Source organism: Cetorhinus maximus, chromosome 5 (genome assembly GCF_964194155.1).
Source record: "Cetorhinus maximus chromosome 5, sCetMax3.hap1.1, whole genome shotgun sequence".
NCBI classification, from domain to species: Eukaryota; Metazoa; Chordata; class Chondrichthyes; order Lamniformes; family Cetorhinidae; genus Cetorhinus; species Cetorhinus maximus.
In genome coordinates this window covers 47,528,532-47,545,601 of record NC_135883.1, presented here as the reverse complement: position 1 = coordinate 47,545,601, position 17,070 = coordinate 47,528,532, and the positions used below count along the sequence as shown (strand labels likewise).

The window sequence follows — 17,070 nt, the reverse complement described above, 5'->3', positions numbered from 1 at the left end:
GAATATCAAACTATTTATATAACTCTTAATTATGTCTGTCAACAACGTCTCACTGCACTTCACATGCAGCTGGTCACAAGTATGGAACCCAAACGGGGCAGAGAAAAATTTATGTCTTCATATTCACCTAACAGCATTGTAAATTAATCTATAGTTTTCGCCTCTGCAACCCCACCTAAAATGTCCTCCCAAATGTTGATCAAGCATTGTATGAAGAAGTTCACCCTAGCAACTATTTTAAGTTGTTCTTTTGCAAGTTTTAATCTGTGCCTCTGTTGTCTAATGTGTTGGCTTGTTTTGAAGTAATGTTGCTAATTCATCCAATCACGCCATTCAATATCCTGTTTCTATAAGATCCTATCACAATAAGGAGCCTTGCTTCCTCCAGTCTTTCCTTGTAACTCAATCATCTGATAAGAATCCGAAGGGGTCTAATAGGGTAGACATAGAGAGGATATTTCCACTTGCAGGAGAGACCAGAATGAGGGCCCATAAATATAAAATAGTGACTGATAAACCCAATTATGAATTCAGGACAAACTTCTGTATCCCAAGAGTGGTTAGAATGTGGAACTCACTACCATGAGGAACAGTGACCTCAATAGCATAGTACTGCCAAAAAAAGAGACATGTCAAAGCTTTTCGTCTTTATTTTGTACTGTAAAATACAAAAATCGTGTATTATAATGATTCAGCGCACGAGGCAATTCAGCCCTTCATGACTGTACGAGTTTTCTGAATGAACTTCCAATTAGCTTTCCACTGTTATCTCCGCATCCCATTTTTCCTTCCTATGTATAACCTTTAAATTCAATACCAAAAAATGTGAATCTGTCATTATTACTTCATTTACTGATTTACTTAAATCACTTTGTAGGAACCTCTGGATTCCATTGGTACCCCTCTGATGTAAAGATTGGTCTTATGACATACAGTATGAGTTGCTGTTTTCCCCTTATATTGGTATTCCTGCAAAGTGTCCTGCTGAGTGCAAGACAAAAAGCTTTGACATGTCTCTTTTTTCAGCAATACTCTGTACTACCAAATGAATACTTGACTAGCATAGATGTGTTTAAGGAAATGGTAGATAAACACATGAGAGAGAAAGGAATAGAAGGATATGTTTATGGGATGAGATGAAGAAAGGTGGGAGGAGGGTCGTGTGGAACGTAAGCACCGGCAGAAACCAGTTGGGCCGAATGGCCCAACTCTGTCTTGTAAATACTTTGTAACTTTGTAATACTTTTCAAGAGATCAGTCTTTTGGCTCTTGTAGGACAATCTATGGCCTGAATATTTGATGATAATATGAGCTGAGTACATTGTTTAAGGTATGACATTCTCTGATGCACATATGTCAGCTAGGGTCTTTTTACATCTGTGATTGGCATGCCCTGATTTTCTGTACAGACCAGTGCTGGGGCCCCGACTTCTTACAATTTATATAAATGACTTGGATGAAGGAACCGAATGTATGGTTGCTAAACTTGCTGATGGTACAAGGAAAGGTAGGAAAGTAAGTTGTGGAAAGGACATAAGGAAGCTACAAGGGGATATAGATAGGTTAAGTGAGTGGGCAAAGGTTTGTCAAATAGAGTATAATGTGGGGAAATGTGAAATTATCCCTTTTGGCAGGAAGAATAAAAAAGAATATTATCTAAATGGTGCGTAATTGCAGAGCTCTGAGGTTCAGAGGGATCTGGTTGTCCTAGTGCATGAATCACGCAAGGTCAGTATGCAGATACTGCAAGTAATTAGAAAAGCTAATAGAATGTTATCACTTATTGCAGGGGGAATTGAATACAAAAGTAGGGAGGGTATGCTTCAGTTATACAGGATATTGGTGAGACTACATCTGGAGTACTGTGTACAGTATTGGTCTCCTTATTTAAGGAATGATGTAAATGCATTGGAAGCAGTTCAGAGAAGATTTACTAGACCAATATCTGGAATGGGAGAGTTGTCGTATGAGGAAAGGTTGGACAGGCTAGGCTTGTATCTGCTGGAGTTTAGAAGAGTAAGAGGTGACGTGATTGAAACATAAAAGATCCTGAGGGGTCTTGACAGGGTGGATGTGGAGAGGATGTTTCCTCTTGTACGGCAATCTAGAAGTAGGGGTCACTGTTTAAAAATAAGGGATTTCCCATTTAACACAGAGATGAGGAGGCATTTTTTCTCTGAGTGTTGTGAGTCTTTAGAATTCTCTTCCTCAAAAGGCAGTGGAAGCAGAGTCTTTGAGTATTTTTAAGGCAGAGGTAGATAGATTCTTGATAAGCAAGGGGGTGAAAGGTTATCAAGGGTATGCGGGAATGTGGAGTTGAGGCTACAGTCAGATCAGCCATGATCTTAATGAATGGTGGAGCAAGCTCAAGGGGCTGAGTGGCCTACTCCTGCTCCTAATTCATGTGTTTGTATGTTCTATCCACATATTTTAATGATATAGTATACAAGGCAATTCAGCCCATCAAGTGTGTACTGGGTTCTTGAAACAACTTCCAATTAGCTTGTCTACTGTTATCTCCACATACCATTGTTCCATCCAATGTGTAGTCTTTGTAATTGTAATCAATGTGTAATCTTTAAATTCAATACCAAAAAATGTGAATCTGTCATTATTACTTCATTTACTGATTTACCCAAATCCCTTTGTTGGAACCTCTCTGAATTCTGTTCATACCTATCTAATTTCTATCTTTAGTTCAGTACCATCTGGATATCTTGACCATTTTTCACTGTGTTTTTATATCCAAGTTATTAATGCAGGTTAGATTCACGGTGCTCCACCAATGTGCCCTCCAGCACTCGACTTGGTAGCACTGCCGAACCTCACATCATTTCACTAACAAGCACTTTTTGATTTCTTTCCTTCAACTAATTCTTTACCCGCTACAGGTTTTAATCTTAAATTCCCACTGATTCCAGTTTCAGCAGCAACCCTTCAACTGGGCTATCAGCTGCTCAAGCAGTATCACCGTTTACTATGCTGCGATCATAAAGATAACCCTCATTTGCGACCGATAACAAACTTCATTAAATGATCAGTTATTAACCTAAGAGTGGTGGGTCTACTGTTTCCAAATTAGATTGCTTCTCTTTGTGACTATGAGTTCTGCATTAACTTGCTCCCAAGCTATTAAGACCTCTCAGTGACTCCCCAATGTCCATTGCCAGGACTCAAAAATGTAATTCCCAATACCCCTTAGAAAACATTGAATCACTTCAAAACACAGCAGCTGGTATGCAGCTAAATGGTGTAAAGGAAATTTGTAACATTTATATGTAAAGGGTTGTGGAACAAATTACAATGCGTATTGCTAAAAGAAATAGATGCTATCGAAGCTTTTCATCTTGCACTCATCAGGACAGATTCACAAGAATACCAATACTAAAGGGAACAACAACTTATACTGCATGAGAAGGAAATGCTGATTGGTTGGCAAGCGGACTCTGATTCGTACAGGCATTGTGATGGAGAATACACCAGGGCACAGTTAACTGCCAAGCTTTTATTTAATTTCAAACCCAGGCAGGTCGACTCCGATTGGTGAAGGCATTGCCATGGGGAATGAGCCAGGGAGTGGCTGTTCCCCGAAGCTTTTGTTTAGTTGAAAAAGACGCAATGCGTGGACATACTCCTGGTATTTGCAAAAGACAGGGCCCTGCATTAATATTTGTAGTTTCTAGCATGTGTAAGTGGTTTAATACTGCGAGCCTGACTGATAATCTTAATTCGGTTGTCAGTGTAATTCTTAGCACAATCAGGATTGTTTACCAAGTGCTGTCCAATTGCAGAATCACATCTAAAGTTGGACCCTCTGCTTTGAGTTTTGTAAGGATGGGCTGATTGGGTACAGTCGGTACTTTAAATTATTATGGAAGACCACTAAAGCAGAAATGGGCTCCAAGAGTAGCGAAGGAAGGGGCACAATGAGAAGGTGGATTTTGAGATGCAAAAATAGAGATTGTTGGGGCTAATTTAGAGAGGTTCCACCATCTGGCAATCCAGGGAGATCTTGGGAAATCATGGCCATGTAACTGTTGACCATTGGTCTCTGCTTTCTGTTGAGATACAGATGGTTCATCAAGTCCAAATATAACCTTTCATTTTAAAGCCAAGTAATTAAGAGAAGTAAACAAGATTGTGCCTGACTTGGGAATATCTGATTACTGATTCAGTGGAATTAAGTCTTTTCCGATTCAATAACCTTGGTTAAATCCTTTCTTTTCTAAGACTTGTGCAAGATTTACTTGCAGAATTCATTGTTTTGTTTACTAATGGCAGGAAACATGGACAGTTATGAGACAATTGATTTATTGGCAAAGTTTGAAGTAGGCAGGGGAACAAATTGAAGCAACTTCACGTTGCATGGGGTCAGGTCAAAGGAAAAGATGAGTATCAGATACCAGACAGAAAACAGACTGCTGGAAATAACCCAAGATGTTATTTTTCACTTTCAGATGCTGTTCAAGCTGCTGCACGTTTCCAGCAACTTTTTATAAGTGCCAAATTGAAGCCAGGGAGTTGGGGATCTGCAGCCACAGGGTCCACCCCTACAACACCCACTGCTTCCACATACCCCCCCCCCCACCCGACCTCTGCTGCTGGCCCAAAGGTCAAGGAGCCGTCACTAAAGCTAAATCTCTCAGCTTCTCAGATACTCACCAGCCCCCAGAGCCAACAACACTTGCCAGGTTTGGGTAGTGTCAGAACCTCCACCAGTAAAGGTCTTTGCAATGTTTGTCAAAGGTGGTGATGGTGGGTGGGTGGTGGATGGGGGCAGAAAATCCAATGCTGCACACGCCAGGATCCCCACATGAGTCTCACATCTACTATTCTGCCTACCAGCCACCTCACCTTGAGTTCCAAAGAAAAGTCATATCGGATTCCAAAACGTTAACTCTGTTTCTCTCTCCACAGGTGCTGCCAGACCGGCTGAGTTCTTCCAGCACTTTCTGTTTTTATTTCCGGTTTCCAACATCCGCAGTGTTTTGCTTTTATTTTACTGACCACTAGTGCTCCATTCAATGTATCATAGGTCCGGCCTGACAGAACTCAGCCTGGGAGTCCCTGTCTAGGCCACTCTCCGGCCATCAGCACTCCCAACTTCACCACCAGCCTCGACTGAGGCTGGAGAATCTCTGTCCCTTAGAGGGTAGACACAGAGGTTGTTTTTCCTGGCTAGAGGATCTAGGACATGGGGGCACAGTCTCAGGGTAAGGGGTTGATCATTTAGGACTGAGATGAGGAGAAGTTTCTTTACTCAAAGGGTTATGAACCTTTGACATTCTCCACCCCAGAGGGTTGTGGATGCTCCATCGTTGAATATATTTAAGGCTCGGATAAACAGATTTTTGGTCTCTCAAGGAATCAAAGGATATCGGAAGTGGCTGGGAAAATGGAGTTGAAGCCCAAGATCAGCCATGATCGTATTGAATGGCGGAGCAGGCTCAATGGGCCATATGGTCTACTCCTCCTGCTCTTATTTCGTATGTTGTTATTAAGTATCAGATGATGAAATCAACCATCACCTAGCAAAAGCAAGCTCGCTCACAGACTTTGGAAAGAGCATGGAGTTCATCTTGGAACAAAAATAAAAATCTACCAGGCAGTGATTCTTACATCATTTCTTTACGAGTGTTCGACTTGGACAACCTACCAGCATCACATGAAACAACTAGAAGCATTCCATCTTCGCTGTCTCAGGTCTATTTGCAATATCAGGTGGTAGGACAACATCTCCAACACTGACGTTCTTGCAAAGTGCTGTATCCCCGGCATCGAGAGCGTGCTCATCAGAGCTCAGCTTCATGGGGCTGGTCACATGGAGGATTCCCACATACCAAAGGCAGTACTCTACAGCCAGCTGAGCACGGTCACCCACACCACAGGACATCCCAGACTTAGATGTAAAGACAATCTGAAAGCCAACCTCAAGCTGGAACCCAATACATGAGAAAAAACATCCTTGGACAGACCCAAATGGAGAAGTCTCTGTCATCAAGTGATTTTCAACATTTGAGGAGGACAGAGTCAAATGTCTTCAGGACAAGCATGCAAGGCACAAAGCCAATGCCTCCATCCATCCCTCCAATACTGACTTCATATGCAGTGTCTGTAATGGGTTATGCAAGTCGAGACTTGGCCTAATGTCAAATATAAGGCGACAGCAGCCTAGACTGCAAACTGGTCTTTTTTCTTTTTTTTGCTGAACCCTCATTCATTGAAGCAATGGGAGGCTCCATGTAATGAACTACCTATGTGAGCCTCAGCCCAACTCCAGACTCTTACATCAGACTAACTTGTGCCAGAGAGGCCATGGATTTTGGACCCAGGTCGTCTTTGGTTACCAGTTTAAGAAGTGATAATCAGCAGATAGAAGGGGAAAGACAACAAGGAAAATAGGAAAGCAAAAAGTGGGGGCATGTTTACCCAAAAGACAAGATGCTTATTTACCAGAGGCAGCGATTAAAATAACTTCACATCCAACCCTGCCCACTGCTATAAAGAATCTTTGGTGCTCAACTGGACAAAGCTTTCACATCATGGGACACATCTTGACTCGGCCCCAAGCTACTGGTGGGAATCCAGCATGTAGGTGGAAGTGATCAAAAAGACGTGGTATTTTGAATCCTGGTTGCCTTGGCGGCCGAGAAAAACAGTGAAGACCTAAGTGAGAAATCCTATGGGATGTTAGTAATTCTTCATTCATGTTCAACCACTGACTGGGGCTCAGCCCAAGAAAGCTAGGAGCTTCTTTAGGCTGTAGTCACAAGGTTATGCACGTAAATGGGGTTTCCGCTTTCCCCTGGGGCAGCCATGTTAGTGGAAGGTTGGCAATTCTGTGGAGATCACCAGCGATTTACAACATGGTCTTGTTAATTTGGAGTCGCTTTTTGCATGGAAAATAAATCCAATTATCTCGTAGTTCAGCTTACCCAATGCAATTAAAATGTCAGGGCTAAAAGTAAGTGCAAAATATGAGCTACCTTGTCACACAAACGAAACAACTTTGGATTCAAAGGAGTAGCATATCATCACAGCTCAAACCCAGTTAAGCTGTGTGCTTCAATCGTCTTCACTAGTGACTTATTCCACAACACTTATTAAAGGTGAACAATAAATTCATACTGATATATGTTAATTGTATGTAAAATAACCATCCATTATTAATCCTCACTGTAACCTGTGTCCCTTGTATTTAAAACCTTTGGAAATACTCCACAGATAAACCTCATTCAGCCCTACCAATGCCCTGGGCAGAATTTTGCCTTTCAGATCGGGACTCCAACTCAAGATCAAATGGGGGTCCTGACTCCACATTATGTCACCTGGCAGTGATTTTGCCCCAAATTGGCCATTAGTGACGAGAGAGTGGGCTCATCGTGCCATTAAAAGCAGTGGGCAGGCTCTCAAAGATGGAGGGCCAATAGGGGGCTTGCAGTTCAGATAAGCAAAAGGGACAGCCTCTCCATTTTGAAGCACCCACTCACCATCTTTTAAAACTTTTAAAATAAAAAGCTCAGCTGCTGAGCCATCATTCTTTGACGGGGGGTGGGAGGGAGAAAACCCCTCTGCAGAGGTGCCTGTAGCACTAGCAGTAACCAGGAAGCCTGGAGGCCAAATGGGGAAATCCTGCCAGCTTCTGACAATAGGCCTTAATTGGCCTTTTACTACTTGGCTAGCCACAGCTTGTGAAAATTCTTCCCCCTATTTAGTTATACTGTATAGGAGTTTCCATATCCCATGACCGTAGCTTTCTAGTTGGGCAGTAAGCCAAATTGGGGCTTATGCTGAGTCCCCACCCCTTTTTTTTTAGGTCTATCAGAATTTTGGACAATTGGTGGGAGGAGGCATATGATGACAGCATACAAAGAAGGGAATACATCACACATTGTGTGTTCCTTCAGTTGAACATGCCTATTATTGGACACAAGGGTTACATCCTTGGTGTGGAGTTCCCAAGGGCCATCGCAGTTGGGGATGGGTGGGGGTTGGGGAGCAGAGTGGTAGGAGGTCTTAAAATTTAATGGGATGGTTTTTGCCAATGCAATCAATCATGGAGTTACTGATTACAGCACAGAAACCCATCACGTCTGAGAAGAAAATTCTTATGAAAATAAGTCTCTTTAAATGCTGGAACCCCTGTTACAAGTGTCAAAACAACTTTCCAGCCTAACCCAGACGGGTTTACCCAGTTGTGCAGTGAACAACCTTAAACATGTAATACTGTTGACTTCAGAAAGTGGGGCAGGGTTAGGTTGCATTGCTGGGAGAGGCAGAAGTTTCACACATCCACCCCCCGACCTCAGATTCCCCCCCACCCCCCACCAAAACTCTCCCTCTGGTGGAATTCCTGTGGACAATGTTAATTATAAACTGTCGAGTAACTCAAAGCTGTTCAAAGTGACTTACTAGTTTGATGTACCGTATCCTTTAGCTTTTGTAAATCCCATAGATATTGCCACTACCAAGGCTGGTAACCCTGAAAAAAAAGATTGTTATTTGATAAGAAAACTGGATTGGAATTCAAATACAACTTTTTTTTCACTGCAAGGACAAAATGCATCAATTATGCATCAAAACATTTATGAGATATTAACTTTTATTTGAAATATATTAAATAAGGGGGAAGGAAAACAATTTTTATTGTAAATATGTTTCTTATGGAATTGACAAAGTTAATTTACTACAATGAAAAATTTAAACACTTATTACACTTACCCCAACCAAGGCATAGAAAACGTTTGCGTATGAGTCTTGTTCTAATCTTCCCTGTAACAGCCATGTAAGACTGCCAAGCTTCAGTCAAAACCCAGCAGAAAGAAGCCAGAAAGAAGAAATGGAGAAAGGCGGTAGTCATTGTACAAACACCCTGTGCACACAGAACAAACAGAAATGTTTTAGCTTGGATGGCGTGGACCAACATGGAAATATTGCGGAGAAAAACCCACCGTGGTTTGAAGAGCTCACCAATACCTAGGGCCCTATTCAAACCCATTTGAAACCTACCTCCTTTTACAGAGTTAAAATCAGGCTGTTACTGTCTAGGATCACACATGTACTAATGGATTTTGAACAAGGTACCACAGGGCTGTTGGCCCCCAGGGAACCTCAGCCAAGGCAAGTCAGCACCTTCAGGAAAAAAGAGGAGAATGGAGGAGCTGAAAATTATTTTTTAATGCATACTTCACAATGCATAACCAAAGGCTTGTGGGACACTGTGGTATCGGAGTTCCAGACAGGGAGTATTTTAATCCAGCACATCACATATTCCCAAAGATCATCACCTAACATGATTGCCACAATCTTTCGCTTCATTGCTACAAGCTGCGGGCAATGACTCTTTCACATTCACTACATTGTCTGTGTATAGCCTTCTCGGGCAGGTGACAGGTGCCATTTATTTCCCAGTAGCTCCTTCCAAGAAATATGACAATACTAAGTGAATAGATGAAATGGAAAATTAATATAATGAAAGCCACCGCATTTCAAGGCAATAAATAAAGGACAAGCTTTCATCAGGTTACCGATGTTATTTTACGGATGATCAGTACACTACCAGCATAATACGTCATTGCTGCATGCTAAATTAAGGCAACAAGCCTTTGGTCCTTCTTCATACTGATTAAGAAGATTATTGAATACATTTAAAATGTTCTTACTTTCTGCTTCATGGATCAATTTGACAAAATAGGCCAAACCATCAAGTGCTGTGACTTGACATGCATGCTCTTAATGTTTACATACAATGCAGCAATTTTATAACTTTATGAAACACCCACATTCTAAAACCACAGAGTGCCTGAATGCTGAATTCAATTATTAGTTTTGCTGAGACTGGCTACTCAGAGTTATTAATCAATAGTTTCGTGGTTTCTGGAACAACAAAGTTAAATACATGCCAACTTCAAAAACTAAATCTATTTCATCTCCAAAAATGGTTTTAAAATTGATGATGTGCAATGTGGTTCTAGTTTCTCATAAGCCACCTAAATAATGAGTTAAGCTGCCAAGAAATATACAATAAAATACAAGTCATGGATGAACGCAAACTAGATTGGTGTTTTCAATATACTACGTCTTCCTTAGCTAAATCATTTGATTGCTGTACACTAAAACCGGTCTGTGACTGTGATTTTATAACTGCCTCAAAGTAATAATTCTAAATGCAAGGATGTATAAACTAACATATTTTGTTCATTTTTAACTAGTTACTGACATTCTTCTGAGTCTAAACTAATACAGGAACCCTCACTTCAGCTATTATGGTGCTGCTTTCTGGTATGCTCTTCTTAATCCTGTACTTTGCTGCATCTCTTCCCAATCTAAAAAAAAGACTTGCATTTATATAGCACTTTTCACAACTACCGGACATCTCAAAGTACTTTAAAGCTAATAAAATATCAAAGTGTAGTCACTGCTGTAATGTAGGAAACATGGCAACAAATTTGCACTCAACAAACTCCCACAAACAGCAATTTGATAGCGGCCAGACAATCTGCTTTTTGTGATGTTGATTGAGCGATAAATATTGGCCAGGATACCTGGGTCGACTCCCCTGCTCTTCTTCAAAATAGTGCCATGGGATCTTTTACTTGCATCCAAGCAAGCAGGTGGGTCTTGGTTTAATGTCTCGTCTGAAGATGAGGCATGATGGAGAGGTCTTGTGGCACAGTGGGAAAGTCCCTACCTCTAAGCAAGAAGCTTCAGGTTCAAGTCCCACTTCAGGACTTGATGGCGACGGAAGGTGTGTTCATAACGTGGCCAAACAGGTTGATTATCAGCCTGTAAATCCTTCCAATACATCTGATGGCAGGCTGTAACAGCAGGAGCATTTCCTAGTCAGCCATACTGTAGAAGGCAACAGCAAGCTATTGCAGTACTTTGCCAAGCATAATCATGGACCAATCAGGGGAAGTCCATGGACACCAATGTCCTCTTAGGGCATGGTACCTGAAGGAGGAGGAGCTATCCTTAGGGCTTCCCAAAGCACTTCATAGCCAGCAGAACAGTGTAGGCAAATGTGGCAGTTAATTTGTGCACTGCATGACCCCCACAAACAGCAAGGGAATGTTTTTAGTGGTATTGCTTGAGGGTGAAATTTGCTCCTTCAAATAAGGCTTTGGCATTTTTATATGCAATGAACAGGCAAGTGTCTGTTTAATTTCTCATCTGAAAGAAGCCCCTTCAACAATGCAGCACTGCTTTACTGCATTGAAGTGTTTGCCTGGGTTGTGCTCGAGTCCTGGAATAGGATATAGAACCCACAATAGTCCTATTAGCTGAGACAAACTGATGCAATGCTACATACGCATTTTCCATCTAATTGCGCGAAGTGGGGTGGGGCAGCAGAAGGAGGATCCTGATTGTTAAGTTTTTTATTTCTTTGAGTGTGGCACTAGAACAGTACTTAGGACGAGGGGCACCTTGTACTAACTGGAAAAGCTGGGATTGATCTCCTTAGAGAAGGCAAGGGGAGATTTAATAGATGCATTCAACATCATGAGGAGTTTTGATAGACATTAAATGAGGAGGAACTGTTTCCACTGGCAGAAGGGTCAGTAACCAGGGGACACAGATTCAAGGTAATTGGCAAAAATGGCCAAAAGTGAATGAGGATATTTTTAAAAAAACATTGAGAGTTGTTATGAGCTGGAATGCAGTGTCTGAAAGGGAACAGTTTCAACAGCAAGTTTCAAAAGGGAATTGGACGCATATGTGAAGAGTAGAAAATTGCAGGGTTCCAGAGAAAGAACAAGGGTGTGGGACTATTTGGATAGCTCTTTGGAAGAGCTGACACAGGCAAGATGGGTTAAAATCCTGCTTCTGTGCTGTATCCTTTAATGATTCTAAGTGTTTGTAAACAAACCATGTGTCCTATCGGAATCCAGAACGGATTCCCACTTTTCTGTCTTCCAAATGTAGTATTTCCTTTTGTGTTGGGTTAGCATCTCATTCTTGTATTAATGAACAATCAGAGAACAGTAAATGGAAAAGGACTCATCAGTCCCAAGGGCAGCTCTCCTCACATAGGCTGGAAGTAAATTCTCAAGGCTGGCCTTTTCAATCAGAGTGTGGAGGCAGCAGGAAGACTGGTGCGAATACAGTGTCTGGTCAGGGCACGTATAGCCGGCTCCCACCAGTTTTCCAAGGCCAAGGCCCCATTGCACATTCACAGTGACTGGGCAGAACATCCAACCCTTCTGCAAGCATTAAGGGATATCTCTTGGCCTGACACTACACAGTATGAGAATGGAACACCAAGATTTGTCAGTGCTGAAAGAAATGCAGCAAAACAATATAAATATGAGAAGGAGTAGGCGAAAACAACTTATATTGACATGGTGCTTTTAACATGTTAACATGTCCCAAGGTGCTTCACAGGAGCAGTAAAAGAAAAAATTGACACCGAGCCACATAAGGAGATATTAGGAAAGATGACCAAAAGCTTGATCAAAGAAGCAGGTTTTAAGGAATGTCTTAAAAGAGGTAAGAGAGGCAGTGAGTTTTATGGAAGGAAGAGCTTAGGAATCATGAAGCACATCACCCATGGTGAAGCAACTGAAATCGGTATTGCTCAATAAACCAGAATTAGAGGAAAGCAAACATCTCTTTGAGGGACTGGACGAGATTACATAGATTGGGAGGGAGGAGGTCATGGTTGGTTTTGAAAACAAGGGTGAGAATTTTTAAAACCAAAGCATTGTTTAAACAGGAGCCAATGTAGGTCAGAAACCATAGGAGTGATGGGTGAATGGGTTAGGGCATGCTCAGCAGTGTTTTAAATGACCTCAAGTTAACAGGAGGTAGAATGTGGGACGCCAGCCTGCAATGTGTGGAAACAGTCAAGTCTAAAGGTGGCAAAGGTATGATCAAGCATTTCACCAGCAGATGAGCCGAGACAGGGTGAAGTTGGGAGGTGTTACAGAACAGTCTGGATCAGCCTTAGACAGATGCCAGGAAGAGGGATGTAGCTAGAGAACACATTGTGTCATGGGGACTGAAGACAATGGCCTTAGTCTTCCCAATGTTTAATTGGATGAAATGTCTGCTCATCCAGTACTGGATGTCAGACAAATGGTCTTGAAAAGATTCAACATAGCATCCACAGCTCTCGGGGTAGAGAATTTCAATGATTCATAACCTTCTGAGTGAAGAAATCTTTCATCCAAGTCCGAAATGGCAAACCTCTTACCCTGAGACTGTGATCCCTAGTTCTAGACTCTCTAGCCAGGGGAAACAGTCACTCAGTATTTATCCTGTCAAGCCCTCTCAGAATTTTATATGTTTCAACAAGATCACCTCTCACTCTTCTAAACTCGAGAGTATAGACCCATTCTCCTCAGCCTTCTCATCCCAGGCATCAATCTAGTTAACCTTTGGTGCACTCCCTCTAAGGCAAGTATATCCTTCCTTAGATAAGGTGACCAAAACTATAGGCAGTATTCCAGATGTGGCCTTATCAAAGCCTACATAACTGTGGCAAGATATACTCTTAAACTCCAACCCTCTTTCAATAAAGACTAACATACCATTTTCATGGGAAGATAGTCCTGTTTAGTATTTTGGGGGCATTACCCCCACTGGAATGGAGTCTTGAGTATGTAGAAGGTCGTGCACCCCTGCTAATGGCGAGTCCACCCTCCAAAAGATTGAATCCCAAATATGGAAAAATATTTGCTGATCTGATAAGATTGCCTTCTACAAAGTAATTGGAAAAAGTGTGAATGCCCCTCACTCAAATTGTTGGGCAGAATTTTCTACCTGTTGGACGGGCGGGCACGACCCAATCTCCGGTGGGCAGGGAGACGATCCCCGCCGGAGAAGCGGGCCCCGCCGCCATTTTATGTGGGTGGGCCAATTAAGGCGGGAAGCGCTATGCGCTCCCTGTGCGGGCAGGGCGGGGGGGAGGGATTTCCCCAAAAGCAAGAGTGCAGTCTTTCGTGCATGCGCATGAAAGAGCGCACATCTTCCTGAGGCTAAGTGCTGCCTCAGGGAGATCGCTGACACTTTTTAAAAGATTAAAAACAGAGAAGAAAAAAAAATCCCTAACATGTCCCCCTCATGTGACAATGACAATATCACATGAGATGGGACATATTCATAAATTACAGTAAAACTTTCTTAAACTTTTTAGAACTCTGCATGAAATTTCGTCCCGCCGATGGACGAGGTTTCATGTTTTTTCTATTTGCCGCCGGGGCTCCTGGCCTACCCGCCAACCTTAAGGTTGGATGGGCAGGTCCGTTAATTATTTAAATGATCCTGTCAATGGCCTCAATTGGCCATTGACAGGTCGGCGGGCGCACAGCTGATTTTGCTGTGCCCCCATCTTCCTGAAAATTTAGACTGGGCGGGATGACGTTGGTGGTTCCACCCAACGTCATTTTACGTGCTGGCGGCAAAATTCTGCCCGTTTTGATTTCCTTTGAATGCTTGCCATGGTTGCCCACCCTGTAGCTAGGCACACACTGTGGATGTGACTTAATCTGAAACCCACGGTACACCAACATCATAGAATGATACAGCACTGAAAGAGGCCATTCGGTCCATCGTGGCTGTGCCGTCTCTTTGGTAAAGCTATCCAATTACTCCTACTTCCCCATAGCCCTGCTGATTTTGGCCCTTCAGCTATTTACTGAAGTCCGTTCTGAATGACACAATTAAATGTGCTTTCAGACAAAGCATTTCAGATCACAACAATGTGCTGCATAGAAAGATATCTCATGTCTATTCTGGTTCGTTTGTCAGTTGGCTTAAATCTGCGTTCTCTACTTACTGACCGTCCTGTCAGTGGAACCAGTTTCTCCCTACTTACCCTGTTAAAATGATTCATAATTTTGAACACTTCTATTAAATCGTCACTCAACATTTTCTGCAACAAAGAGAACAATTGCAATCATATAAAGCTTCACCCAAAAAACAATTGCAATAAAAGTCTCGCTGCACAATGCAGATACATGTGCTCACACCCACGAAGAGTTAGAGAATTTACACTTGAAAGTGCTCCTGCCACTTGCAACATCTAGAGTGCTTTAATGCTGGCAAGAAAATATGTCACAGTAGGAAACAGATATGCACAGCATGAGGCCTTGATAATGCCAAGCCTTTGAGCACTTTTGAAGATGCCACACTGAAAATCATCATTGCAGCCTGCAATAAAGAGAATGAGGAAGAGCAAAGATAGAAGCCATCTTCACCCCCAAAGCAAGTACCTTCCTCACAGTATCTTTACAGTGCAGAAGGAGGCCATTCGGCCTCACCCATTCCTCCATGGTCTCTTTTCCCTCACTCACTTACTAGAATCCGGACTTACACAAGCACAGTGCCACGTCGCTCAGTATAATGAAACCTGTGAAAGCTGAGCACACATCGTTCAGCCAGGATTCTAATGTATCCTCCCACAAGAATGAACTACTTATCTCAGTGGCAGCATCTTGCAGCAGACATGAAGGTTAGAGGCTCTGTTTACGTGGTGACAAGACAGCGTAACAATTGTCCTTCCTTTTCACCTGAGACTGGTGGCCCAGGAATCATCTTGCCGAGCTATCTAATTGCCTTAACTCCAGGAAATGGGTCAGGATGAGGAGTGCAAGCTGGGTGTGGCGGTGGTGGTGGTGGGAAACTTAACTGGACCAGCCAGTCTTTCCTGTGGCAACAAGAGCAGATCAGAGGCTGGGAATTCTGCGGTGAGTAACTCACCTCCTGACTTCCACCATAGGAACACAGAATGTAAGAGCAGGAGCAGGCCATTCAGCTCTTTGAGCCTGCTCTGCCATTCAATAAGATCATGGCTGATCTGGTTGGGGTCTCAGCTCCATTTTTCCATCTGCCCCCCCCATAACCTATAACATCTACACATCAGGAATGTGATGGAATACTCTCCACTTACCTGGATGAGTGTAGCTCCAATGACACTCAAGAAACACTCAAGAAACATAACACCATCCAGGACAAAGCAGACAACTTGACCAGCATCCCATCCACCACCTTAAACATGCACTCACCCAGGATGTACCAACTACAACAGGGTTATCCAACATATGGTCCATGGGCCAGAGACCAGCCTGCCAAAGGTTTCTATCCAGCCCGCCAACCTTTCACAACTTTAAAACTTCAAAACGACAACTCTTACAACTTTTCCCAGAGGTGGGGTGTTTACAATGCAGTTTAGCTTGCAAGCTGTCACGCCATCATTGGCTGGACAGTTGCAGCCACTGGGCCAGTGTCCAGCTGCACTGTTTCTGATTGGCTCCCTGGCCTGTCAGTCACTGGCCTAATGCTCTTCCCCGTAATGCGTTTGGTTGTGCAGGAGGTGCTGGGTAAAAAAAAAAAGGTGCTAAATGCTCAGCATCCGCTTACAGATAATTCTCAATCATTTTATTTGTAATGGGGCGTTGGGAACAGATTTCACAGAAACTGGGGCAGTGTGCCCTCCCCTGAACAATTGCATTTTCTGTGCAATTATTTTTTTTATTAATTTCGTCCTGTTTAGTGATAAACAACTTTCACTCAAGCTTATTGTGTCTCTCTTTTAACCTATCTGGAATACTCCGTATCACTACATCAGGTGTGCGGGCAGACATTGACTACATGTGCAAGCAAAAGCAACGCTTGATATTTCACTAAATCAGTGCTCAATATAGTGGTGAGAATGTAAGCGAATAAATTAGTCCTCTCATTTGATGCTTGTTCATAAAAATGCATATTTTTTGTTGTTCTGATTAACAGTTAGATAAATTTCTGCTGCCTTATCTTTCCGAAATCACCAGCCCCATGAGTGGGAAAAAAATTGAAACGTAGCCCCTCACATGAATAGGTTCTACTCCCCTGATCTATAAGATGCACTGCAGCAACTCACCAAGGCTCCTTTAAATGCACCTTCCAAACCCGTGACCTTTACCATCTAGAAAGACAAGGGCAGCAGACAGATGGGAACACCACCACCGCAAATTCTCCTCGAAGTCACACACCAGCCTGACTTGGAAATATATCGCCGATCCTTCACTGTAGCTGGGTCAAAATCCTGGAACTCCCTCCCTAACAGCACTGTGGGTGTATTTACACCAC

At 42.6% G+C, this 17,070-nt stretch overlaps 1 protein-coding gene across 9 annotated transcripts in view; it reads right to left on the bottom strand.

Moving 5' to 3' along the window:
* adgrb3 (adhesion G protein-coupled receptor B3) overlaps positions 1–17,070 on the bottom strand; it is a 990,062-nt gene that overhangs the window by 108,570 nt on the left and 864,422 nt on the right. For all 9 annotated transcript variants that reach the window (XM_078541844.1, XM_078541846.1, XM_078541847.1 and 6 more), the window contains 2 exons: positions 8,722–8,872; positions 8,413–8,482 (listed from right to left, as the gene is read on the bottom strand). In XM_078541844.1, coding sequence (XP_078397970.1) covers positions 8,413–8,482; positions 8,722–8,872 — 221 coding nt within the window. The remainder of the gene's footprint in view (positions 1–8,412; positions 8,483–8,721; positions 8,873–17,070) is intronic.